General features: G+C 43.8%; 1 protein-coding gene across 3 annotated transcripts; it reads left to right on the forward strand.

Annotated features, from left to right (window-relative positions):
• The first annotated feature begins 28 nt into the window (after window positions 1–28).
• Window positions 29–23,293, forward strand: dop1a (DOP1 leucine zipper like protein A). Of its 3 annotated transcripts, XM_060872976.1 has the most exons (39): window positions 29–129; window positions 236–371; window positions 1,256–1,423; window positions 1,542–1,723; window positions 4,094–4,264; window positions 4,923–5,112; window positions 5,201–5,299; window positions 5,534–5,633; window positions 6,238–6,347; window positions 7,422–7,536; window positions 7,744–7,864; window positions 7,952–8,071; window positions 8,198–8,285; window positions 8,618–8,647; window positions 9,385–9,597; window positions 9,733–10,189; window positions 10,366–10,643; window positions 12,048–12,200; window positions 12,308–12,408; window positions 12,586–12,863; window positions 12,972–15,045; window positions 15,131–15,242; window positions 16,097–16,273; window positions 16,486–16,611; window positions 16,699–16,833; window positions 17,152–17,207; window positions 17,297–17,401; window positions 17,505–17,571; window positions 17,790–17,934; window positions 18,015–18,094; window positions 18,184–18,293; window positions 19,595–19,744; window positions 19,910–19,971; window positions 20,331–20,483; window positions 20,617–20,753; window positions 20,850–20,905; window positions 21,055–21,219; window positions 21,464–21,593; window positions 22,204–23,293. In XM_060872976.1, the coding sequence occupies exons 3-39, from the start codon at window positions 1,286–1,288 to the stop codon at window positions 22,507–22,509; spliced, it is 7,290 nt and encodes a 2,429-aa protein (XP_060728959.1). In that variant the 5' UTR covers window positions 29–129; window positions 236–371; window positions 1,256–1,285; the 3' UTR covers window positions 22,510–23,293. The 3 variants fall into 3 exon arrangements, with proteins under 3 accessions (XP_060728959.1, XP_060728966.1, XP_060728975.1); XM_060872983.1 differs by having other exon boundaries at window positions 35–371; window positions 6,265–6,347; XM_060872992.1 differs by lacking the exon at window positions 8,618–8,647 and having other exon boundaries at window positions 35–371.
• Window positions 23,294–25,086: the final 1,793 nt, after the last annotated feature.

The following is a 25,086-nucleotide window of genomic DNA, read 5'->3' on the forward strand; positions in this document are numbered from 1 at the left end:
TATTGTGAAATGTGGTACGTTAGAGACCCGGAAGTGCAAGTAGAAGTGGCTCGATTTCTATAAACAGCTTTTCTTAGCACAGGTTCGATATTGGTGCCTTACACTGAACAATAATGTGTTCATTTAGAGGTGAGCGGGTTTAATGGAGCAGAGATGTAGGTGTTAATGTCAGTGTTAATGTCAGTGTTAATGAGAAGATTGTAAAAGCGCGCTGTGTCTCTTGGTTTTCTGTCAGGAATGTTGATGAAATCAGTGAAGAGGAAATGAGCGCGTTATAAGTGAACAGCAGCGCGGGTTGGGATCCACTGTGATCAGCTGGGATCCACTGGTATTCACCGGGATCCACTCTACTCTATTCTCTTTATGCCACAGTAAGGAACATTAACATGAACAATTCTAAACCCAAATAATAATCCGGCTTATTATTATTATTAATAATAATGTTGGACATTTGTTATATGTTATAATAAATGTTGTTTATTATGGTGACTGGTTCACTGGGAGCAGCTTTGATTGTAAAGTCTAATAGCAGCAGGGAGAACAGAGCATCTGTATCGCTCTTTCAGACACTTCGGAAGTAACAGTCTGTCACTGAAGGAGCTGTTCAGAGATAAAACCGTTTCATAGAGGGGGTGAGAGTCTTTCTTCAGCAATGAGGATAGTTTTGCTACCATCCTTCATTCTCCCTCCACCTGTACAGTGTCCAGAGGAATCCCCAGGACTGAGATGGCCTTCCTGGTCAGCTTGTCCAGTCTCTTCCTTTCTGCCGTAAAGATGCTCTCCACCAGCATACCACACCATAGAATATGGCTAAGGCCACCACAGAGTCAAAAAAAGGTCTTCAGTAGCTCTCACTGCTCTCCTAAAGACCTTAAGTCTCCTCAGCAGAAAGAGTCTGCTCTGTCCTTTCTTATAGATTGCCTCAGTATTGTCTGTCCAGTCCAGTCCAGTTTTCTGTTCAGATGAACACCCATGTATTTGTAAGAGTCCACTCTCACAATGTCCTCACAATTTCTGAATCCCTGAGGATACATTAAATCTTTTTTTTTTTTTAAATGTGTGTTATAGTGTTGAAGAATACAGGGATAAACTGCTGTGTTGGTGTAACAGCATAAAATTACAGGTTCATTAATATTTGAGTTAGAATTGTAAATCTTTCATATCATTTATATGAAGCGTAATTATGAAAGGCATGTGACATACCTGACAGAAAGACTTTGGCACTAACTTTCTTCACTGTGTGTGTGTGTTGTAGTGTGTTATAGTGTGTTTTAAGTGTGTTAGGATGAACACAGAAGAAGTGGAGCTGCTTAGTGACTCTAAATACAGGAACTATGTGGCGGCAGTGGATAAAGCGCTAAAGAACTTTGAGTACTCCAGTGAATGGGCCGATCTCATCTCAGCTCTTGGAAAACTCAACAAGGTCTATTTCATTCTCTCTCTCTTCCTCCCCCACTCTCTCTCTTTCTCTTTCTCTCATTATTAAATAAATATTTGATAAATATGTATACAAATGTTGTTGTATATTTTATTACTTCTAGGTACTGCAGAACAATGCCAAGTACCAGGTCGTCCCCAAGAAGCTGACGATTGGGAAACGTTTGGCTCAGTGTCTTCACCCTGCGCTGCCTAGCGGAGTCCACCGCAAAGCTCTAGAGACGTATGAAATCATCTTCAAGATCATCGGACCCAAACGTCTCGCCAAAGACCTGTTCCTGTACAGGTATCCAAAATACATCAACCATCTTTCACACACACACAGAGCTCTGTAAAGATCGGCTCTGATCACTTGAACACTTTGCCTTTTCATACGTAACTCCAGAGTGACATTTACAGCATTCCGCAGACACCCTTATTCATAGCGGCGAACAACAGTGCTTTTAATTCTCTATCAATGAATACATTCAATTCAATTCATCAGTGGCAATTAATCATGAACAGAGAAAATTTAACAGGGCCCAAAATGGAACCCTGTGGAACACCAGAGGTGAAAGGGGTGGGGAGGAATAGAGATCACCAATCATAACAGAATCAAGTGGTCAACAGTATCAAATGCTGCAGTGAGATCGAACATTACGAGCAGTACAGGATTTTTTTTAAACAAGGGACATGAAAATGTCATTCAGTACCTTCAGGAGAGCAGATTCGTTGCTGAGACGTGTTCTAAAGCCGTAACAGACTGAATTGTATTGGATGACACGCTAGGATGATTACAGCTGATGGAAATTACATTTGACAAGTACATACCTTTAGCTTCTGTAACAGCATTTTTATAGTCTGAAACAACAAATGCAGTCACAACAGGTGAATAATAGCACAAACTAAGAGCAGACATTCAGACTATCAAGTGTTTAAGCAGTCAATCTAACAGGACTCATCTGGGCATCAACAAACACCTGTCAGTCACATGGGCCAAGATTCATGTTTGCCAAATAATTGAGTGGTCTGTTACTTTAGAAAATTTAAGCTGATTGGATTGGAATTTCTCTAGAATATTTCTATCCAAAAAGACTGAAACTGGATAAAAACAACGTTTTAGAAAAAGAGGCGACCTTCTCAACAAAATGTTTGAGAAATTTATCGCAAGTTGAACTTGATACATGTTTCAGAACATTGCAAAATGGATTTGTAATAGAGCAATAGTAGAGATACTGGGGTTCATCCTGATACAGGGGTTGCGATACAATATGTTGCGATACATTGTGATAAGCAAGGCGATAGATTGGCATAGTTCTTATATTAGGAAAGCTGTCATTAAGAACACACCATCATATGCAAACTGTAGCAAAAAAAAAAATTAAACAACACAATGTAATTAAATTTACTAATTTAACAAAGAAAGTCAGAACATTGTAATTTGAACAAAAGACATGACCAAATTCTACTCAGTCATTATGTAATGCGCTGTTAGTGTTACGAATGATTCAGTGGCTCATGATGTCCAAGCGTCACATGCCAACTCGACTCTCTCAGCTGAGCTACAAGATTCTTGTACCTCCTTGTAGAAGTTTGGCACAGCGATGTCCGTAATGAGCTGTCGGGATAGTACTGTGTAGCGGGGCTCCAGAGTTTTCAGCATATAACGAAAGCCTTTGTTCTCTAAAGCACTGAGAGGGTGCATATCTTTACAAATTAAAGAATTGACTGTTATTTTGGTTGCAAATATTGAGGTTGGTGGTAACTTTGACGTGTGAGCTTGCTCCAGAGTGAGTTGAAGAGGATCCACTCAAGCAGCCGTTTGTTGCTGTTGTTCTGTTAGCGGTACATCAGAATGGTGCCTCATTGTGTCTGCACTCAGCTTAGTTGTAATATTTGATGTTGGCATTGCACATTTTACACACCACATGACTTTTGTCTTTTGTGCCTTGTTTGTAAAGAATGCCGAAAGTACGCCACACTTCAGCTTTGTACACCGAGGCGGGAGCGGGAAAAATGATTTCTTCCTCCATTGCAAGCAACTATATTATATTTACGCTAACATTAGTTTAGTTCTTGTATGTCCTGTCACTTGTTCAAAGATAAGATAACTGCTATCTAGCGGTCAGGATATTAATATCGATATTGCGTTTTTGAGAATCGATACAGTATTGGCAAACAGAATATTGCGATCTTCACTTATCGATATTTTCTTACACCCCTAATTTGTAACAGACTGAATTGTATTGGATGACACGCTAGGATGATTACAGCTGATGGAAATTACATTTGACAAGTACATACCTTTAGCTTCTGTAACAGCATTTTTATAGTCTGAAACAACAAATGCAGTCACAACAGGTGAATAATAGCACAAACCAAGAGCAGACATTCAGAGCTATCAAGTGTTTAAGCAGTCAATCTAACAGGACTCATCTGGGCATCAACAAACACCTGTCAGTCACATGGGCCAAGATTCATGTTTGCCAAATAATTGAGTGGTCTGTTACTTTAGAAAATTTAAGCTGAAATCCTACACTCTTCTTCTAATCATTTTTGGAGGGACTGAAGTTTGTATGATTTTCAAATAGAACAAATGAATGTTGTTTTTGTCTTCACCCCCTAAGTTAGTGTGTGTGTATGTATGTGTGTGTGTTGTGGTGTGCTCTCTCGTCAGCTCTGGACTTTTTCCCCTGCTGTCAAATGCCTCCATGTCTGTGAAGCCTGTACTGTTGGGTCTGTACGAGACGTTTTATCTGCCGCTGGGGAAAACGCTGAAGCCGGGACTGCAGGGACTCCTGACTGGTGTACTGCCTGGTCTGGAGGAGGGCTCCGACTACCATGACAGGTCAGAACAGCCAACATGCTTCAGTGTATTCTCTGTGTGTATATGTGTGTTTATGTGTATTTGTGTGTATTTAAAGCAGTTAGGTTACCAATCACACACTTCTTGCCCTGTATGCTGCTGCCACTGAGTGTGTAATAATAAGTTTTGCCCACAGAATGAACATTTTAACAATATATTCGGTTCTATTTTGATAATCTACACAGGTATTCTCAAAGATAATAAATGATGTCCCTAATAATCTGAAAGAAGATCTTAAAGTTCCTCATTACAATTTATGTCAACTCCATCCATCCATCCCTCCATCCACCACCTGGCCATCCATCCATCCACTTGCTGTACCACTTATCATATAGAGGGGAACCTGGAGTGTTGGGGAACCTGGAGTGTACCCCAGAGCACGCTGTCATGCACACATTGATACACACATTCACACACAATGTAGCAATGCTGAACCGTCGATGGAGGAAAAAACAAGAGGGAAATTTATCACAAATCACTATCATGTCATGCAGACTGTCAGCAATGTCTTATTTTCAATTTACTGGTGTTTCCTCTTCCTTGTTTATCTTTGTAGGTTTTTACTACAATATTTTTGAGTCTGTGAAACAGTAAATCTAGATTTTGAACACTGCACATCTTTATCACGGCACCCCTGCAGGACAAATGCACTGTTGGAGAAGGTGGCATCAGCAGTGGAGCAGTCTGTGTTCTATAGTGCCCTCTGGGGGAGCATCCTGACCAGCGCGTCAGTGAGACTGCCAGCCATCAGCTTCGTCCTTCTGCATCTCAACCGCAAACTGTCCATGGAGGACCAGCTGTACATCATCGGCAGTGACATCGAGCTCATGGTGAAACACAGCAGCAGACTCACCTGTTACACTCTAACCTGCTACACACAACTCTGCTACAACTCTGTGTGTGTGTGTGTGTGTGCAGGTGGAGGCAGTCAGTACATCTGTACAAGACTCCAGTGTGTTGGTTCAGAGGAGTACACTCGACCTCATCCTCTTCTGCTTCCCCTACCACATGAGTCAGGTAATCTTCTCTCTCTCTCTCTCTCTCTCTCTCTCTCTCTCTCTCTCTCTCTCTCTCTTTCTCGCTTTCTTTCTCTCACTCAACAATGCGTGTGCAGTATTCAGCTAATTTTTGCTCTTGTTCATCTCTTTCTCTCTCTCTCTCTCGTTCTCTCTCTCTCTCTCTCTCTCTCTCTCTCTCTCTCTCTCTCTCTCTCTTTCTCTTTCTCTTTCTCTTTCTCTCTTTCTCTTTTAGGCCACACGACCTGACATGATCCGAATCCTCTCTGCAGCATTGCACGTTGTCCTGAGGAGAGACATGTCACTGAACCGCAGGCTGTATGCATGGCTACTGGGTGAGGAAATCCCCCCCCCACACACACACACTCACAGAGAGACAGACAGACAGAAACACACACGCAGATGGGTTGATGAGAGAATGAGTGTTTATCACAGATATAACGTATGTGCGATCAGGAACTCGTCTCTCAACTTTATCAACATTAAATTGATTATAAATCATTAAAACATGTGATGTGAAGATAATTAATAAATAAAACATGGCAATCGTCTGCAAAACAGTGTTGAGTAGGAAAAAAAAAACAGTCCATGCAGTTTACGAAAATAATACACTTCAAGGGAGACCAGTATTATTTGGTTATATAAGTATTATTTATTTAGCACATTCATACTGTAGAGTTTATTACAGCGTCATAAACACTGCAGTTTATTTATCTCCTGTTTACTCTGTTTTTACCTGCATTCTGTGTGCTGGGGACGGGCATTACGGTGAGTGTGTGTGTGTGTATGTGTTTTGCTCATTTATCAAGAATGAATAGAACATTGTGTGTTTGAAATTGTTGCGTTTATTTATGTAATTCAGTGCATGTAACTCTGTGTGTGTGTGCGTGTGTGTGTGTGTGTGTGTGTGTGTGTGTGTGTGTGTGTGTGTGTGTACAGGTTCTGACAACAATGGTGTGAAAACAGGTCCTCGGAATAGCCGGCTGAGTAACCCAGAGGAAAACGCAACACACTACTTCAACACCTACTCTAAAGACCTGCTGGTGCAGGTATGCATCATACACGCACGCGACACCGTATACATGCATGCACACACACCTTCTTGTATGCACACACAACACCGTATATACACACAACACCATATTGTCACACCAGGAGAAGGAAGACAGACCCAGATACAGGATAGTTCAAATAAATAGGCTGTAATAACTTAAATACACTTAACAGCAACATGGAAGAAAACTAGACAGGACAAATGATGAGGAAGAACAACATACACTGACAAAGATTCGGTTGAATAGACATGACAATTAACACATGGGGAACAGGTGTGCAGAGACGGGGAGGAAGAGACAAGGGTATATACACACACACATCATTGTATACACACACAACACCGTATATACACACACCATTGTGTATGCACACATATCAGCGTATATACACACACAACACCGTATATACACACACACACCATCGTGTATGCACACATATCGTATACACGCCGTGTATATACACACACAACACTATGTATGCACACACCATTGTGTATACACACAACACCGTATATACACACATAGCTCCATGTATATATACAGACCATTGTATATGCACACACAACACCGTATATACACACACACACCATCGTGTATGCACACATCATTGTATATACACACATAACATCGTGTATACATACACACCGTTGTATATACACACACAACACCGTGTATGCACACACACCATCGGGTATGCAGGCACATAACACTGTGTATATATGCATATAACACTGTATGTACAGTATATATATATATGCACATATCACTACATATATACACAGTGTTATGTGTGTGTGTGTGTGTGTGTATGTATATATATATATATATATATATATATATATATATATATATATATATATATATATATATATATATATATATATATATACACATACACATACACACAGCACTGTATTTGCACACAACTCCGTATATAGGCTATACACAACACTGTTTATTTATCATTTTAAATGTTTAGAATAATCTATTAATAATATTTAATAGTCTAAGAGCTCAGTCAGATTAAAAATGGATACTCTTCGTGTGTGTGTCTGTGTGTGTGTCTAGGCCATGGTTGGGATTCTGCAGGGAAAAGCTCGAGGTGGTGAGGAGGAGAGCGCGCTGATGCACGACCTGAAACCTTTTCGTATTCTAATCAGTCTGCTGGACAAACCTGAGCTTGGTACACACACACTCTCACGCACACACTCACAGGGCAACCTGACTGAATTTTCATCTGCTTCACTTCATACGTTGTGGTTTTTCCAGAAAAATTCCCTCCTCCAGACGCCGAGCTGACTGTGCAGAGCTGGACTCTGAATTAATGATAAGTGACAGTGACTCGTCTCTCTCTCGCTCTTTCTCATGTCTCACTCGTTTGTATGTTTAGGTCCCGCCATCTTAGAGGACGTTCTGATCGAAGTGTTTAGAACCTTACACACACAGTGCCGAACAGAACTGGACCTGCAGAATCAGAACCCCTTCAACAAAGACCACACCCAACTTAGCAGGTATCATCAACAACAACAACGACATTTTTAGTTTGATTACTGACGTGTTATTAATCTTTTCTTTCTTTGCTTTTTCCCTGTGCTCAGTAAACTTAGAGAGAATAAGCGCACAGCTGAGATGATTAAAACTGCTAACCTCTTATTCAACTCTTTTGAGCCATACTACATGTGGGATTACATCGCTCGCTGGTTCGAGGACAGCTGCAGGTGTGTGAGAGCCTTCTTTCTTTCTGCCTGTCTCTCTGTCTGTCTTTTTTCTTTCATATTTCTGAAGACTAAACTATGCTTCCTCTGTTTAAATGTTTTTTAATCATTTGTTGAATCCCTGTGCAGAAGAACGCAGAGTGGATCAGCAGCTTCAGTCCTGTCATTGTTTGAGTTCTGTCAGCTTGTCGACTTCCTGTTGGACATCGTGTCTTTGGTAAGCCGAACGACACACACACACACACACACACGGTTCACACCTGAAGCGTGTTTTAGTAATAATAAGGCTATGATGAGTTACACTGTGTGCTGGTAGCTGAGCTGCTCTTCAGCTTTCCTGAACTTTCTTTATTCACAAATTTTCCAGACAGATTTGAGAGAGCTGAGAGAGTTTGTGAATAAATTTCTTTATCGACTGTTTTCTGTCCATGTGCTCTATTCACCTTTCTCTTCTGAACGTCTCTGCTCTCTCTCTCTCTCTCTCTCTCTCTCTCTCTCTCTCTCTCTCTCTCTCTCTCTCTATCTCTCTCTCTTTCTCTCTCTTTAAAGCCCACTAGAAGTATGCGAGTGATTTGCCAGGTACAGTACTCCTCCTTCTTCACTGCTTGTTTTTACACCCATTTATTCTCCTGCATCGCCTTCATTTCATTCACACAGATTAAGCTGTGCATGTGCTTTTCACTCTCTACATCCTCTTTCTTCTTTTACCCTGAACCCAGTGGATCAGCTGAGATGACATCAGTGTGTGAAGTTTAATTGATTAGCTCTACACTGGAGCATTGATGCTTCACACTCTGTTTGGGGGCGTAGCCTCAGGTCTGAAGGTGTGCGTGTGTGTGTGCGTGCGTGTGTGTGTGCGTGTGTGTGTGCGTGTGTGTGTGCGTGTGTGTGTGTGCGCGTGTGTGTGTGCGCGTGTGTGTGCGCGTGTGTGTGCGCGCGTGTGTGCGCGCGTGTGTGCGCGCGTGTGTGCGCGCGTGTGTGCGCGCGCGTGTGTGCGCCTGCGTGCGTGCGTGCGTGCGTGCGTGCGTGCGTGCGTGTGTGTGTGTAAGGAGGTAGAGTGATGTAAGTTGTTGGCTCTGCAAATGAATCTTTTGGTTAATCCATGAAAACAGACATTGTTTAAATATCTCCCTTCATCTAGCAATGTTATAATTTGCTTTGTAGAGTGATCACAGCTCATCTGATTGACTGCAGGGACGTACCACACCTTTACATTTCTGCTCCTTTAACCCGCCCGCTTACATTTCAGATTTCTCTGTCACTCTCTCTTACTCTTTCTCCCTCCCAACACTGTGTGTGTGTGTATGTGTGTCTAGGAGACGTATATAGAGATTCAGACAGAACACTTACCCCAGTTGTTGCTGAGGATGGTGTCGGCCATCACGCTGCAGCTCAGTGCGCTCAGTCTGTCAGAGATCACACACTGTCTGTGTCTCTGCTCCAAAATCCTCAGCAAGGTCCAGCCACCACTCGTCTCCCCACTCATCCTCCCATCCAGTGGCTCCAACCGAGAACAGGAAACACGGCAGGTCAGTACACACACACACACACACTGTTGAGATGTTAGATATTTCACTCACACAGAAACACAGCTTTTTGCTATTATATTACTTTTTGTTATTGTTTTATAACTCTCTCTATCTCTCTCTTTCTCTCTCTCTCAGGCCGCCCCATCTTCTGTGGATGTTCCAGTCAGTGAGGATGTGTTTGAGGATAGAGAAAGTCCTTCACTCGTGCGTTCTCCTGAGAGCAGCTTCACAGATTTTGTTCAGTACGAGGGGGCGGAGTCTTATGACCACGCCCCTCCCTGGTCCAGTCCCAGACAACAGGCTGGTTCTGCTGCAGCCTCTCAATTTCAGGGTGCCCCTGTAATGCAGCACTGCCTCGAGCACTTCCAGCACTTCCTGTGCAGACTGGTGGAGCTCTACATTGCCCCGGGTCACACAGGGGGTGGGGCTAACCAGACGGAGGCGGAGTTGCCAGACAAGCTGTGTGTATTTGATCAGAAGGAGTGTGTGTCTGCCTTTACTGCTGCGTGTCAGCTCTTCCTGGAGTGTTCCAGTTTCCCCGTGTATGTCGCAGAAGGAAACCTCAATTCTCCTAGCAGAGATGAGCACGAAGGTTTGAGCACCTTTTAAACTTACCCTCTCTTATTTAAGCATTATTATATACAGTTATGTTTGCTTTTCTTTTTTATTTTATAGAACTTTTATTTGTTAAATTATTTGCTTATTATTACTAATTACTGTATATAATCACTTATAAATCAATAACAATGGGGATTATGATGATGTCAGACAGTGGAGGTGAGACTCCGCCTCCCCGTTGGCTGGATTCTTTGATGAACGCCTGCTTCTCCAAGCTGGACTTCAGCGTCCGCGCCATTGCCATCTCTCTCCTCATGGACCTGGTCGGTTTGACTCAGTCTGTCGCCATGGTGACAGCAGAAAGGGTGGGTGTGGCCGACTCCTCCCAGCCGATGAGCCCGAGTCAGGGTCGTGTTGCCGTGGTGATCAGGCCACCGCTCACGCAGGGGATGTTAAAGAACATCGCTGAAAACACTGACTTCTTCAAGGTGATCTCTCTTTCACAATTGCTCTAAATAACTGCTCTTTTTGTGCTCTCTCACTCTCTCTCCCTCTCTCTCTCTCTCTCTCTCTCTCTATCCCTCTTTTTTCTGTTTCTATCTTATTACCTCGGCCCCTTTTTTACACACTTTTTATTGCCTTTTTCTCTCTTGATTTTAGCTTTTCATTCTCTAAATCTTAATATCTATTGCCTCAGTTCCGAGCTAAGAGAGATGTTCGGAAACGCGCACCATATTCTTGAGGTGGTTCAAGATAAACAGGAAGGCCTGCTGCCTCAAAAACCTGTAGAAGTGAGCAAAAAAACAGGTGCCAGCGCAGTTCTCCAAACACCTAATACAGTCACCTAGTTCAAGCTGCATTATTTAAGAGGAATGATCGGTGACCCTGTGCTTGTACTTCTCTGGAGGATGCCAGCTGTTGGTGAACAGAGCCCGTACCAGCTACAGCCACACAGGATGTTCGTGTTAGCATGGAACTCCATCACTTTGATGAGGACATCACAGAACACTTGTCTCAGGCCATCATTCCCAACTGTTTTTTCTCTTCTTTCTGCTGAGTCATATTCTGTTGGGTTAGAGTTAACGTACAGGTTTATCCTTAATGTCTGAATTTGGATTCTGGTACAGATGAGTTTTTAAACTCAGAATGTTCAGATTCTTTATTTCAGCATAATAATATTCAGTTCCAGTTCAATGAACATGTGAAAAAGTATAAAGTGAAACTGACAGAAACCATGCCATTGAGGATAAATCTCTGTAAAGTTTTTTGTTCAAAGCTTTTATAGTCTGCATATGTCCAAAACACACACACATGCACACACACACACACACACCATGAAAATCCCATCTCCCAAAAGGAAGAAAGTTGACATTAAGACAATCAAATATTAATGGAGGAAAAGTTAATGATTTTGTTTGTTCGTTTGCTTGCTTGTTTTGTAATTTAGAACAAAATCTTAAATCAGCGTGAAGGAACTAATAAAAACAAATTGAAGCCATTAGGCCACTGTCAGCACTGTTTACATTTACAATCGTCAGCATTTAGCAGATGGCCTTATCCAAAGCGATGTACAGAAGTGCTTTAGTCTCTGTCTTTGGATACATTAACTCTGGTTCACTAGGTTACATACTTAAGATACCATGGGTCTAAAACTTTGTGTTTTTTTTTTTGTTTGTTTTTTAATTAATGTTTTTTTTTATAACCATATATGCAACAAACAGGGAAGGAAGTGATAGTTGAAGTGTTTCATGAATAAGTAGGTCTTCAACTGTCATTTGAAAATAGTCAGTGTTCACTATTTTCTCTCTCTCTCTCTCTCTCTCTCTCTCTCTCTCTCTCTCTCTGTTTCTTTCTCTCTCTCTCTCTCTCTCTCTCTCTCGGCTTGGTTGTAGAGCGTGGCAGTGTTGTTGTGGGATCAGTTGGGTGAAGCGACTCCTCAGCATCATCAGCGCAGTGTGGAACTTTTCTATCAGCTGCACAACCTCGTTCCCTCATCCAGCATCTGTGAGGACGTCATCTCTAACCAGCTCAATCACAGAGACAAGGTGAGACTCTTTAATATGCATAAAAACATCATATCAGTATGCATACAACAGACCTGTTTACATGTTTGCATCACTTCCTAAACAGCCATCTGTTTTCAACCTTTCAGAGGATCCGTTTGGAAGCTCATGTGAAATTCTCGGTCTTGTGGCATCTAACCCGAGACCTGAATGTCACCAAGTCTTCTCCTTTTAGCCGCACCTTTGACAGGTGAGATAAAACCTTCCGGAAATGTTGTGGATATAAGAGTATCATTTATCAATAAATTAAATATTACTGATAAGGAGAACAGTGAGCATGCGAGGGAGTCACTCTGTAGACTAGGTGGTGATGTGAACTTAAAACCTTGACTCAGAGCTTAAATCCATCGTGTCGGACCCCCTGCAGGTCTCTCTTCATCATGTTGGACAGTCTGAGTTTTTGGGATGATTCTGCGAGTGCTGTGGGACGGGCATGGCTCAATCAAGTGCTCCAGAGACATGACATCGCAAGAGTTCTCGAGCCGCTTCTTCTGCTGCTGCTGCATCCAAAAACACACCGTGTGTCCATCCAGCGTGTTCAGTCTCAGCGCCACTGGACCTGGGCCTTTCCCAACCCTTCAGCACCAGGACTGAGACCAGAGCCACATGGAGCTGGATGCTTGGAAGACACAGGCTGCTCTGATTGTGAGTGGGGTTTATTTCTGCATTTGGTTTTGTTGTTTTGTTTATGATTTTTGTTCATTGGTTTTGTTGTTTTGTTCAGATCTATTTGTAAATTGTTTTGTCCTACAGATTATTGTATGTCTCAGGAAAACCTGAAGAGACAAGACCTTCCTCTGGATGATATGGAACCCTTCAGCCTAACGGTGAACCCTTTAAGTGACAGTCTGTCTCTTATGAGCCTCAGCTTTGAAAATGTACATCTTTGTGGTGAATATCAAGCCCCAGACCAGCAGGAGGAGCCACTGAGCTCAGAGTCAACTGGCTCTCAGTCCTCCACTGTAGATAATGGCAGCTTGAGTGAGCAGGAAGGAAGTGGTAATACATGCGATCAGGCAACACAAGAGGCAGAATTACAGGACGAGTCCATAAACACGGCTGTTTCTGTGATTCTTGCTGATCTGGTGGACAGGGTGGTGCAAATGTTGGAAGACAGTTCAGTTGAGACACCTTCACCTCCAGTTTGGACTCAAACTGACTCAGACAGTTCCAACACCTCAGAAGCATCTGTTGAACCACAGGTCAACATGGTCCCCTTTTCAGGTAACCACTTCCGAACACTTCCCGAATTGGTGGCTGGAGGCACACTGGAATTTCTCACAGTTCCTTCATCATGTGATGAACCTCATGAAGGAATAACAAGACACAGTTCATCTCCTTCCATTGTCATGCTTCCAGATAGTAGTGGAAATGGTACGCCAGAGCTAAGCTTTCACCCAGATGACCCTCGGTCCCGAAAACGCAGCCACAGCAGCACACAGCTTAGCCTAAAAGGTAAAATCATGGAGCGTCTTATTGACAAATCTCCTGGAGCCAAGCCCAAGGTGAAGAAGAACAAGAAGAAAGAGGAGGAACATCGAAAGTCAAACCAGGCAGATAAGAATCGCCCCCCCAGTATATTCTTTGGTGACAGCTTGGACTTGGAGAATTGGTACAGCTGTGGCGAAGGTGAGGTTTCAGAAATTGAAAGTGATATCGGATCTCCTAGTGGCGGTGCTAGTGGTCTCCTAGGCTTGTCCAGATCATCTTCTTGTCTTACTCGTTTTAACATTCACCCCCTTTACCAGCACATCCTGCTGTATCTGCAGATCTACGATTCCACTCGGACTCTTCATGCTCTTTCTGCCATAGCTGCCATGTTACGCACAGCTCCTGCTGGCTTTGTCAGTGCCATCTCAACCACCAGCATCAACAACACCTACACACCTCAGCTCTCGCTTCTTCAGAACCTTCTAGCCAGACATCGCGTTTCCGTCATGGGTAAAGATTTTTATTGTCCCATTCCCCAGGATTCACATTCACATCCCTTCCGCAGCGCCATGTACCTGGAGATCATCATCTCCCTGTGCCTCTACTTCTTGAGGAGCTATTATTCATCACACATTCCAGCAGCTCCACAGGATCTGGCAGGGAACCGTGCCATGCAGCTGGCCAGCGTTGAAGTCCTGACTCTGCTCTTCAGCGAGCTTGTCAAGGTGACTGGCGGCTCGGCTAAAGGGTTCGCCAGCTTCATCAGTGATGTTCTTTCCAAGTGCAAGGTGCAGAAGGTGGCACTGCACTGTCTGCTCTCGTCCATATTTAGTGCTCAGAAGTGGCATGAGCAGCACATGCGTGGAACCAATATGCCCGTTGTCGAGGAGGGACTATCTGAGGATAGTGTCATCAACTTGTCCGAGGACCAGCTGGATGGATGCAGTGGTGTACAGTCTCAACTTCTTCGTCTGCTTCAGAGCCTCATTGTACTCGAGCATCATGTTCTGGTACCTGGAGATGAAAGTGGAGAGGTGGTACCAGGAACAGGGAATTCAGGAACTGTTGGTGGAGCTGGGGCTGGTTGTGGTGGTTTTGATATCCTGGCTGGAGAAGTGGAGCATGTGAATCCTCAACAGCCAATGGCATCACTGCAATACCTGCATGGGCAACCAATTACAGCACAGGGTATGTTTTTATGTGCTGTGATACGGGCACTTCACCAGCACCACACATGTAAGATGCACCCGCAGTGGATTGGCCTTGTCACGGCCACGCTGCCCTACATGGGTCGGGTTCTGCGTCGCGTGGTTGCTTCAGTGACAATACAGCTCTGCAGGAACCTAGACCACCTGATCCAGCAGTACCGCTATGAGACTGGAATCACAGACACCAGGTATGTCACCTAGCACCACTGTAGGTACTGCAGGTTAGGGGCCACAAGCTAGTCAGGAAAATGAATTAGAGTGTTGTATTTTCAGGCCCCAGTGGATGGCGCTGTGTATTCCTCCTGATCTGATCCTCACTGTGCTGGAGGGAGTCACGGCCATCATCCATTACTGCTTGCTCGACTCATCCTCTCAGTACCACCAGGTGGGAGTGCTGTTTTGCTACAAACTCACTTATTTCTATTTTGAGGAGTGTACATGTGAGGTGATCGCTTTTCATTTTTTCTGTGTGCGTGTCTGTCTGTGTGCGTGTGTCTGTGTGCGTGTGTCTGTGTGCGTGTGTCTGTGTGCGTGTGTGTCTGTGTGCGTGTGTGTCTGTGTGCGCGTGTCTGTGTGTGCGCGTGTCTGTGTGTGCGCGTGTCTGTGTGTGCGCGTGTCTGTGTGTGCGCGTGTCTGTGTGTGCGCGTGTCTGTGTGTGCGCGTGTCTGTGTGTGCGCGTGTCTGTGTGTGCGCGTGTCTGTTTGTGCGCGTGTCTGTGTGCGCGCGTGTCTGTGTGCGCGCGTGTCTGTGTGCGCGCGTGTCTGTGTGCGCGCGTGTCTGTGTGCGCGCGTGTCTGTGTGCGCGCGTGTCTGTGTGTGCGCGCGTGTCTGTGTGTGCGCGCGTGTCTGTGTGTGCGCGCGTGTCTGTGTGTGCGCGTGTCTGTGTGTGCGCGTGTCTGTGTGTGCGCGTGTCTGTGTGTGCGCGTGTCTGTGTGTGCGCGTGTCTGTGTGTGCGCGTGTCTGTGTGTGCGCGTGTCTGTGTGTGCGCGTGTCTGTGTGTGCGCGTGTCTGTGTGCGCGCGTGTCTGTGTGTGCGCGTGTCTGTGTGCGCGTGTCTGTGTGTGCGCGTGTCTGTGTGTGCGCGTGTCTGTGTGTGCGCGTGTCTGTGTGTGCGCGTGTCTGTGTGTGCGCGTGTCTGTGTGTGCGCGTGTCTGTGTGTGCGCGTGTCTGTGTGTGCGCGTGTCTGTGTGCGCGTGTCTGTGTGCGCGTGTCTGTGTGTGTCTGTGTGTTGTCCCACACAGCTTCAGGTGAGTGTGGATCAGAAGCACCTGGCTGAAGCACGCTCCGGCATCCTGTCAATCCTTCACACCATCATGTCCTCTGTCACGTTGCTTTGGAGTGCACTTTACCTGGCTGACAGCTCAGAGCGACCCAGTGGAGCAACCTGCAGCTCCAACATCAACCTGGGGTCCACTAAGGTGAGAAGACCCACACCTGAGACAGACTTACTGGAAGCCAGCAATAATTTTTTTTTTTTTTTTATGAATGCAATTTGAAGTATGAAGGGTTTGATGTTGATGTTTACATTCACACAATTTAATAAAAGTCTGGAGTATAAATGCAAGAAAAATATTACATTATTATTATTATTATTATTATTATTATTATTATTGGACTTTTCTTTCTACAGAATCTCCGTCAGCAAATCCTTGAACTCCTCGGCCCAATCTCGATGAACCATGGAGCTCACTTCATGGCTGCCATTGCTTACGTCTGGAACGAAAGAAAACAGAACAAAACTCCTGCCAGGAACAAGGTGCACATCAACTACAGAGATAAATCATTTACAGTGTGAAAAAGGAGATGCATGTGTGAGTTTCTGCATTTTATATCATGTGCGTAGGTAATTCCAGCAGCGAGTGATGAACAGCTCCTCCTGGTGGATTTGGTGAGGAGTGTTAATGCCATGCGCACTGAAACCGTCATGCAAACAGTGAAGGAGGTTCTCAAACAGCCACCAGCCATCGGCAAGGAGAAGGTTCGCATTTTAATAATAATAATAATTAATATTGTTTAATATATATATACAGCACCTTTTTCCAACCCAGGGTTGCTGTGAAGTTTTGGAAACAAATTAAGAGAAACAAAATAATAAACAATAATCCACAGACTTTTATGATGGGATTTATATAGAATTATTTGTGTTTAATTATTTTCTCTGAGCTGTTCGGATTTAAACAGCAAAAACTCAACAGCTGATTAAATCAGTATTTTAAAATATGTGAATATCAATTAAGACTTTTTTCCTCCACTTTATCTCTTTCTTTCTCGTCCCTCACTGTTTTTCTCTTTCTAGAAACATCTTTCTCTTGAAGTCTGCATGCTACAGTTTTTCTATGCGTATGTTCAGAGGTGAGTCAGATAAAGCAGAAGAAACTTGTCTGTGACTCAGTAAACAATGTATAATTAGTAATATAACGATTAGTGATGATGTTCTGCAGGATTCCGGTGTGTAATTTAGTCGACAGTTGGCCCTCACTGCTCTCGCTGCTGAAAGACGCAGTTCAGCTCGGCCTTCCTGCCCCGGGGCAGTTCCTCATCCTCGGGTAACACACACACATATGCACATTCTTTATCTCAGGTTTAACAGATGTTCAGTTATTTGTATGTAGCTGTAACTTCGCTGTGTTTCTGTGCTGAATATTTTAGCGTTCTGAATGAATTTATCCTGAAGAATCCGACTCTGGAGAGTAAGAAGGACCAGCGTGAGCTGCAGGTGACCGAAACGTCCTCTCTGATACCATCCTGCTTTAGTTTTAACTTTACAGAAATGTGTCAGGTCTTGAAGAAGAACAGATGAACCAAATAGAAATATTCTGCACTGAGAGAGGGAAGAGGCTGGTGGTGTTGATCAGAAACACCAGATGATGACAGTTTACAGTAAATGATGATATCTTACACAGAATAGAAATCCTGATGGGTTTTTGTTAACAGGACGTGACCCATAAGATCGTGGAGGCTATCGGGACGATCGCAGGTTCCTCTCTGGAACAAACAACATGGTTGAGGAGGAACCTGGAGGTGAAACCATCTCCTCAGATTGTAGTGGATGGAGCAGGGCTGGATTCAGATGTAGAGGGTGAGAGAGAGAGAGAGAGAGAGAGAGAGAGAGAGTGTTATAGCATGAGCATTATAATTACAGTTTAACGTGTGTTTCAGATCTAATGCTCACAGTGATGGAGGCGTCCAGTTTTACTCCCTCAGTCTACAGTGTTCACGCCCTCACACTGCTAGCAGAGGTAAACTCAGCATGTCACACACATACATGTGTGTATGTGTAGTCTGTGTGATTAATTGTGTGTGTGTGTGTGTTCATGTGCCTGTGCAGGTGTTGGCTCACCTGTTGGACATGGTTTTCTACAGTGATGAGAAGGAGAGAGTGATCCCCCTGCTGGTCAACATCATGCATTATGTTGTGCCATATTTACGCAACCACAGGTATAAACACACAAACTCAGACACTGATGTTATCTGTAGTGGTGATGTTCTCCATGGTAGTGATGGTCTCCGTGGAAGTGATGGTCTCCGTGGAAGTGATGGTCTCCGTGGAAGTGAAGGTCTCCGTGGAAGTGATGGTCTCCGTGGAAGTGATGGTCTCCGTGGAAGTGATGGTCTCCGTGGAAGTGATGTACTCTGTGGAAGTGATGTACTCTGTGGAAGTGATGTTCTCTGTGGAAGTGATGTTCTCTGTGGAAGTGATGTTCTCTGTGGAAGTGATGTTCTCTGTGGAAGTGATGTTCTCTGTGGAGGTGATGTACTCTGTGGTAGTGATGTATTCTGTGGTAGTGATGTACTCCATGGTAGTGATGTACTCCGTGGTAGTGATGTTCTCCACCACCATATAGTATATCATCAGCGTGGATTACATCAGTACCCCAGAGTACATCAGTACCCCAGAGTACATCACCACCCCAGAGTACATCACCACCCCAGAGTACATCACCACCCCAGAGTACATCACCACCACAGAGTACATCACCGCCCCAGAGTACATCACCGCCCCAGAGTACATCACCGCCCCAGAGTACATCACCGCCCCAGAGTACATCACCGCCCCAGAGTACATCACCGCCCCAGAGTACATCACCGCCCCAGAGTACATCACCGCCCCAGAGTACATCACCGCCACAGAGTACATCACCGCCACAGAGTACATCACCAGCGTGATGTACTCTGTGGTAGTGATGTTCTCCACACTGATGATATACTACGTGCTGGCGATATGTTCTCTGTAGTGGTTATGGTCTCCGTGGTAGTGATGGTCTCCCTGGTAGTGATGGTCTCCGTGGTAGTGATGGTCTCTGTGGAAGTGATGTTCTCTGTGGAAGTGATGTTCTCTGTGGAAGTGATGTACAGAGTGGTAGTGATGTTCTCCACAGTGATGTACTCTGTGGTGGTGATGTACTCTGTGGCGGTGATGTACTCTGTGGCGGTGATGTACTCTGGGGACTAATGTACTCCACACTGATGATATATTACGTGGTGGTGGAGTACATCACTTCCACAGAGTACATCACCGCCACAGAGTACACAGAGTGATGTTCTCCACGGTGACGTTCTCCACACCGATGATATACTACGTGCTGGTGATGTATTCTGTGGTAGTGATGTTCTCTGTGGTAGTGATGTACTCTGTTTTAGTGATGTACTCTGTGGTGGTGATGTTCCCTGCACCGTGGTGGTGATGTTCTTGATGCTGGGATTTAGGATTCCTTCTCTGTGTTTTTCTCCTGTTGCAGTGCACACAATGCTCCGAGTTACCGGGCATGTATTCAGCTCCTGAGCAGTCTTAGTGGATATCAGTACACACGGCGAGCGTGGAAGAAAGAAGCCTTCGACCTGTTCATGGATCACACCTTCTTCCAGATGGATGCGTCTTGTGTGAGCTAGTGAGTGACTTGACTTATTTATCATTTAAAACAAGAACCTGCTGAATGTATTTAATATAATATACAAAATTACAATATTCAGTATGATTACTTCAGTGTATGGAGCCTTACTGACTTTTGTGTTCTCTTCTTTTGTGTGTGTGTGTGTGTGTGTGTGTGTTTCAGCTGGAGAGCAATCATAGACCATCTGATGACCCATGATAAGACTACTTTCAGAGATCTGATGAGTAAGTGTTTATTTTTAACAGATTTTATTCACACACACTGTCTCTCACACACACACTGTCTCACACACACACAAACACTCACACACACACACACACACACACACACACACTGTCTCACACACACACACACACACACTGTCTCTCACATACACCGACAGTTATAGACTACACAATTTACTGTAAAGAATCTCATGCATCCTGAAACCAGATAAAACTCCACTATGTTGACTCTATTTCACATCCAGAGATTTTCTGAAGTGCTTTGTTAGTTTTACTATTTTTAAAACTTGGCCTTTTTTTATTGTTTAACACTTTGTGTAATCACAACACTTCCTCCTTCTCACTTCCTGTGTTCTCAGCACGTGTAGCTGTAGCTCAGAACAGCTCTCTGAATCTCTTTACTAATCGTGACGCAGAGCTGGAGCAGAGAGCCATGCTGCTAAAACGCCTCGCCTTCACCATCTACAGCAGTGAGGTGGACCAATATCAGAAATACCTCCCAGATATACAGGGTATATACACACACACACAGACATAGTGATTAACAGATAATTAAAACATGACGTATATCATATAAATCATTTATTACACACAACCATTCAGACAATATAATACATTTATTGTGTGTGTGTCTGTGTGTATCAGAGCGGTTGGTGGAGAGTCTGCGTCTCCCTCAGGTACCGATCCTGCATGCCCAGGTGTTCCTGTTCTTCAGAGTTCTGCTGCTGCGAATGTCTCCACAACACCTCACCTCCCTGTGGCCTACCATGATCACTGAGCTGGTATATACACATGCACACACACACACACACATACAAATATTTGTATTCTTTATTATTATTATTATTATCCATTTTAACAAGTTTTTTTCCTCTCAGGTTCAGGTGTTTTTACTGATGGAGCAGGAGCTCACTGCAGACGAGGATATCACCAGGTACACACACACACACACACACACTACAGTCCTGCGGTATGTCAGTAAAAGCTTTGTGTGTGAGGGTGGCAGGTGTCTTAGAGTGTACACAGTGTACAAGGTTCTGTTGTATTTCTGTATTTTCTGAGTATTTCGTTTTTTCTCTGCAGGACGTCGGGTCCCTCGGTTGCAGGACTGGAGACCACATACTCTGGAGGAAACGGATTTTCAACATCCTACAACAGCCAGCGCTGGCTCAACCTCTATCTGTCTGCCTGCAAACTGCTGGATCTGGCGCTCACTCTGCCGTCTGAGAGTCTCCCGCAGTTCCAAATGTGTGTGTTTTCCTCCCTACAGGAAGTACATGTTCAGAACAGGAAGTTACCTGTAAACACACCTGTCTAAATGCCGAATAAGAGATTTAACTGTGTCTCATATCTAGGTGCAATAACGTTTCAAACGGAATACCAACAAGAGCATAAAGCTTGTGTACCTCTTTCTAATGGAAGTCTAAGGGCAGTTGTTCAGCACTGAAGTATTCCTTTAACGCTGACATTCTGTGGTGTGTCGGTGCTACAGGTATCGCTGGGCATTCATCCCAGAGTCCTCGGATGATTCCGGTCTGGAGGTGCGCAGACAGGGGACACACCAGAGAGAGTTTAAACCTTACGTAGTGCGACTGGCAAAGCTGCTGAGGAAAAGAGCGAAGGTACAGAGAATAAACATCACACTGAAGCATTAAAGCATCTAAAAACCACAAAGATAAGAAAGTAAAATGAAACTGTAAAATAGCCACATAACCGTTCATCTGTAATTCAGTTCTTTATTTCGACTCATTAGTTCTGTTGATCATAAAACCCACGTGTCAGTGTATTATACAGTATACAGCACAAGCAGCGATCACTGGGGCCCAAGCACTGTGTGTCTTTAAGGGAACATGCAGAAAACCTACTGGACAATTTCAGCCCAGGTCATTTTTCTCAGCTTGAACACAGAAATGTTAGCAGGATGTTCAATTTAACATAGAATAAGAGTTAACTTATAGAGTCTATACTTACACAGACCATTCAAAATTTGCAATTGGCCAGTGTTAAGCTGATTGGCAGCCTTGTTATCAATTGAAAGGTTCTAGAGTTATGGGAAACACTACATATGATAGATTTTAGTGCTGCTTCCCAGAGTAGCTGAGCATCATCCGGCCACTAAGTTCTAATCTGTTTCTCAGTTTTGGAAGGAATAATGCTTTGACCAGTAATAAAGGTCAATTAATTCGTCACTACAGCATGATACGTGGTGTAACACTGTTTTGTATTTATCAGAAAAGCGCAGAAGAGGACGTCTCGAGTCGGACGTTAGCGTGGGAGCCTGGACGCTTGACTCTGACTCTGTTCGGGATCCGTAGCATCGAGCAGCTTCTGCCCTTCTTCACTGTGCTCAGTCAGGTGTTCAGCAGCAAATCAGGCATCAGATCCACGTCATTCCACAACAGCTCCCCACCCAGTGACGCTCCGAACGCCTCGAAAAACAACAAACACGAGAGCCAGAAAATGTTCTGGAGCCGAGCCAGACACGACATCGAGGAGATGGTGGAGAAAGACTTCCTGGAAGGTCTCATAAAAACATGATCGGACCCCAAACACCTAAATGTAAATAAAGAACTGTGGGAAACACTAACACCTCAACTTTTAGACAAAATGAAAAAAGAAATGAAGTATTAAACAATTTGTATATGGGTTTTTTCTTTTTCTATTTATAATTAATGTTTTTTCCAAAGCCTTTATTAATTTAATTTAATTTAAAGCCTTTTATCTGAAGAGGGTGGGCCTTAAAACCCTCTGAATAATGTGAAGATTCTTTGTCATTCCATGTTATGATAAAAATAAAGACATATCATCTAAAAAAATTCCAAAAAGAACAGTTAAAATAATGTGTAAAACAATAACAGCTCAGGCGAAATCAGGATTATTTAACAAACTGGAGGTGCACTTATGATTTCTTTCACTTTTCCACACATCTAACAGATCTTTAAACCAGAGCTGTGTCTGCACCGGACTGGAATTTTGAGATGGTCTAGTTTAATTTGCCAGATAATGAAGATGTAGTGACCAGAATATTAAACCCCATGCAGCTTGTTGGCAAGGACGGCTGTTTAAATTAGCGTCAGCTCCGTTGTGTATATCACAAGTATTTCATCATCATCTACAGAACGGTTTCATTTATTCCTCAGTGTTATAATGCGATGTACGAGTGTGTCCTTTACGTTAGGCTGAACACAGCTCATGTCTTTAGTCAGATATTGTGATCTGAGACACAGCTGATGATCTGCAATGCTGCCTGCATGGCACTCAGACCGAGCAGCGCTGCTGTTAAACCCTGACCTGCTGAAATAAACCACTACTTTGATTATTATGTGCTGTATTTAGTCTCATCTTTTGGCTCCGATTGAAACACACTCACTCCACACAGTTCAGACACTATAATCACATTTATTAACCTGAGCAAAAATCAGAACCGACACCGGTAATGTACAGAAACTATACCCTTATTAAGCCTTTTATTCTGATTCTTCTTCTTATTATTATTATTAATATGTTGTTAGTTTTGTGTTTTTTTCTACTCTACGGGGCAGCATGTTGGTTTAAAAGCTGGAGAAGAGGCAGTCATATCCAACAGGATCCAGCTGCTGGTCTGCATCTGGATGTATATCATCATATCAGCTGCCAGACCACTCATTTAATTCTTTAGCTCGGAAGCTGGATGGAAAGCTGAAGGGCACCGGGCCATGTAGATTAAACTGCAGAACAGTCTGATTTGTTTAGTGTGTTAAACATCTTCCTTTTCAAACTCCAGCTAAAATACTTCGATAGAAATTATAATGAGTCTGAAAACATGACATTCATCAAGACAGAACATGTACCACTCTCTGAACAACGTCTTCTTCTACTTTCAGCTTTTCCTATTAGGTCACCACAGCGAATCATCTGTTTCCACCTAACTCTATCCTCAGCATCCTCTACTTTAGCACCAATTAACTTCATGTCCTCTTTTAACACATCCATATACTGTATCTCTTCTTTGGCCTTCCTTTTGACCCTTTTACCTGGCAGCTTCATCCTTCTACCAATATAACCATCTCCCTCCTCTATACATGTCCAAACCATCTCAATCAACCTTCTCTGACCTTGTCCCCAAAACAGCCAACCTGAGCTGTCCCTCTGATGTGCTCTTTCCTAATCCTGTCCATCCTTGTCAATCCTAAAGAGAACCTCAACATCCTCATCTCTGCTACCTCCATCTCTGCCTCATGTCCTCACTGCTACTGTCTCTAACCCATACAGCATAGCTGCTCTCACTACTGTCTTGTACACCTTTCCTTTGATTCTTGCTGACACTCTTCTTTCACACACAACACTCCTGACACTTTTCTCCACCCACTCCAACCCGTCTGCACTCGCCTCTTCACCTCTTTTCCACATTGGTTGACCCCAAATTTTTAAACTCCTGCACCTTCTTTCCACAGCCCCCTGTAACCTCACTGTTCTCCCTCCCTCTTGTTCATACACATGTATTCTGTCTTATTACTACCGACTTTCATTCCTCATCTTTCCAGAGCAGACCTCCACCATTCCAGGTGTTCCTCCACCTGTTCTCTACTCTCACTACAGATCACAATGTCATCCACAAACATCATTGTCCACAGAGATTCCTGCCTGACATCATCTAATCAAACGGTCCATCACTATAGCAAACAAGAAGGGACTCTAGCCCCACCTCCACCTTGAACTCCTCTGTCTGACCTACAGCACATCTCGCTGCTGTCATACTCCTCTCATACATATCCTCAACTACTCTTATGTACTTCTCTGCCACTTCTGACATCCTCATACAGTACCATAGCTCCTCTCTCGGCACCCTGTAATATGCTTTCCCTAAATCCACAAAGACAGTGCAATGCCATACTGCTGCTAACAAATATCCACTTCCTTTCTTAGCCTAGCTTCCTCTACTCTTTGCACATCACCCTTGTTCTTAAAGATCGGCACTAGAACACTTCTCCTCCATTCCTCGGGCATTTTCTCACTCTCCAAAATCCTGTTGAACAATCTAGATAGAAACTCCACTGTGTCTCTCCTAGATACTTCCACACCTCCACAGGTATGTCATGTCTTGAGGCCTTGACCGATCCGGTATGGGATTCACAC

The sequence above is a fragment of the Tachysurus vachellii genome, chromosome 1 (genome assembly GCF_030014155.1).
Source record: "Tachysurus vachellii isolate PV-2020 chromosome 1, HZAU_Pvac_v1, whole genome shotgun sequence".
In the NCBI taxonomy this organism is placed as follows: domain Eukaryota; kingdom Metazoa; phylum Chordata; class Actinopteri; order Siluriformes; family Bagridae; genus Tachysurus; species Tachysurus vachellii.

Excerpts from the sequence above, each read along its gene's own strand:
- dop1a (XM_060872976.1), top strand. The coding sequence starts at position 1,286 with ATGAACACAGAAGAAGTGGAGCTGCTTAGTGACTCTAAATACAGGAAC. Across the intron at positions 10,644-12,047 it reads AAAACACTGACTTCTTCAAG|AGCGTGGCAGTGTTGTTGTG; the intron begins GTGATCTCTCTT and ends GCTTGGTTGTAG. Across the intron at positions 16,834-17,151 it reads CAGCCATCGGCAAGGAGAAG|AAACATCTTTCTCTTGAAGT; the intron begins GTTCGCATTTTA and ends TTCTCTTTCTAG.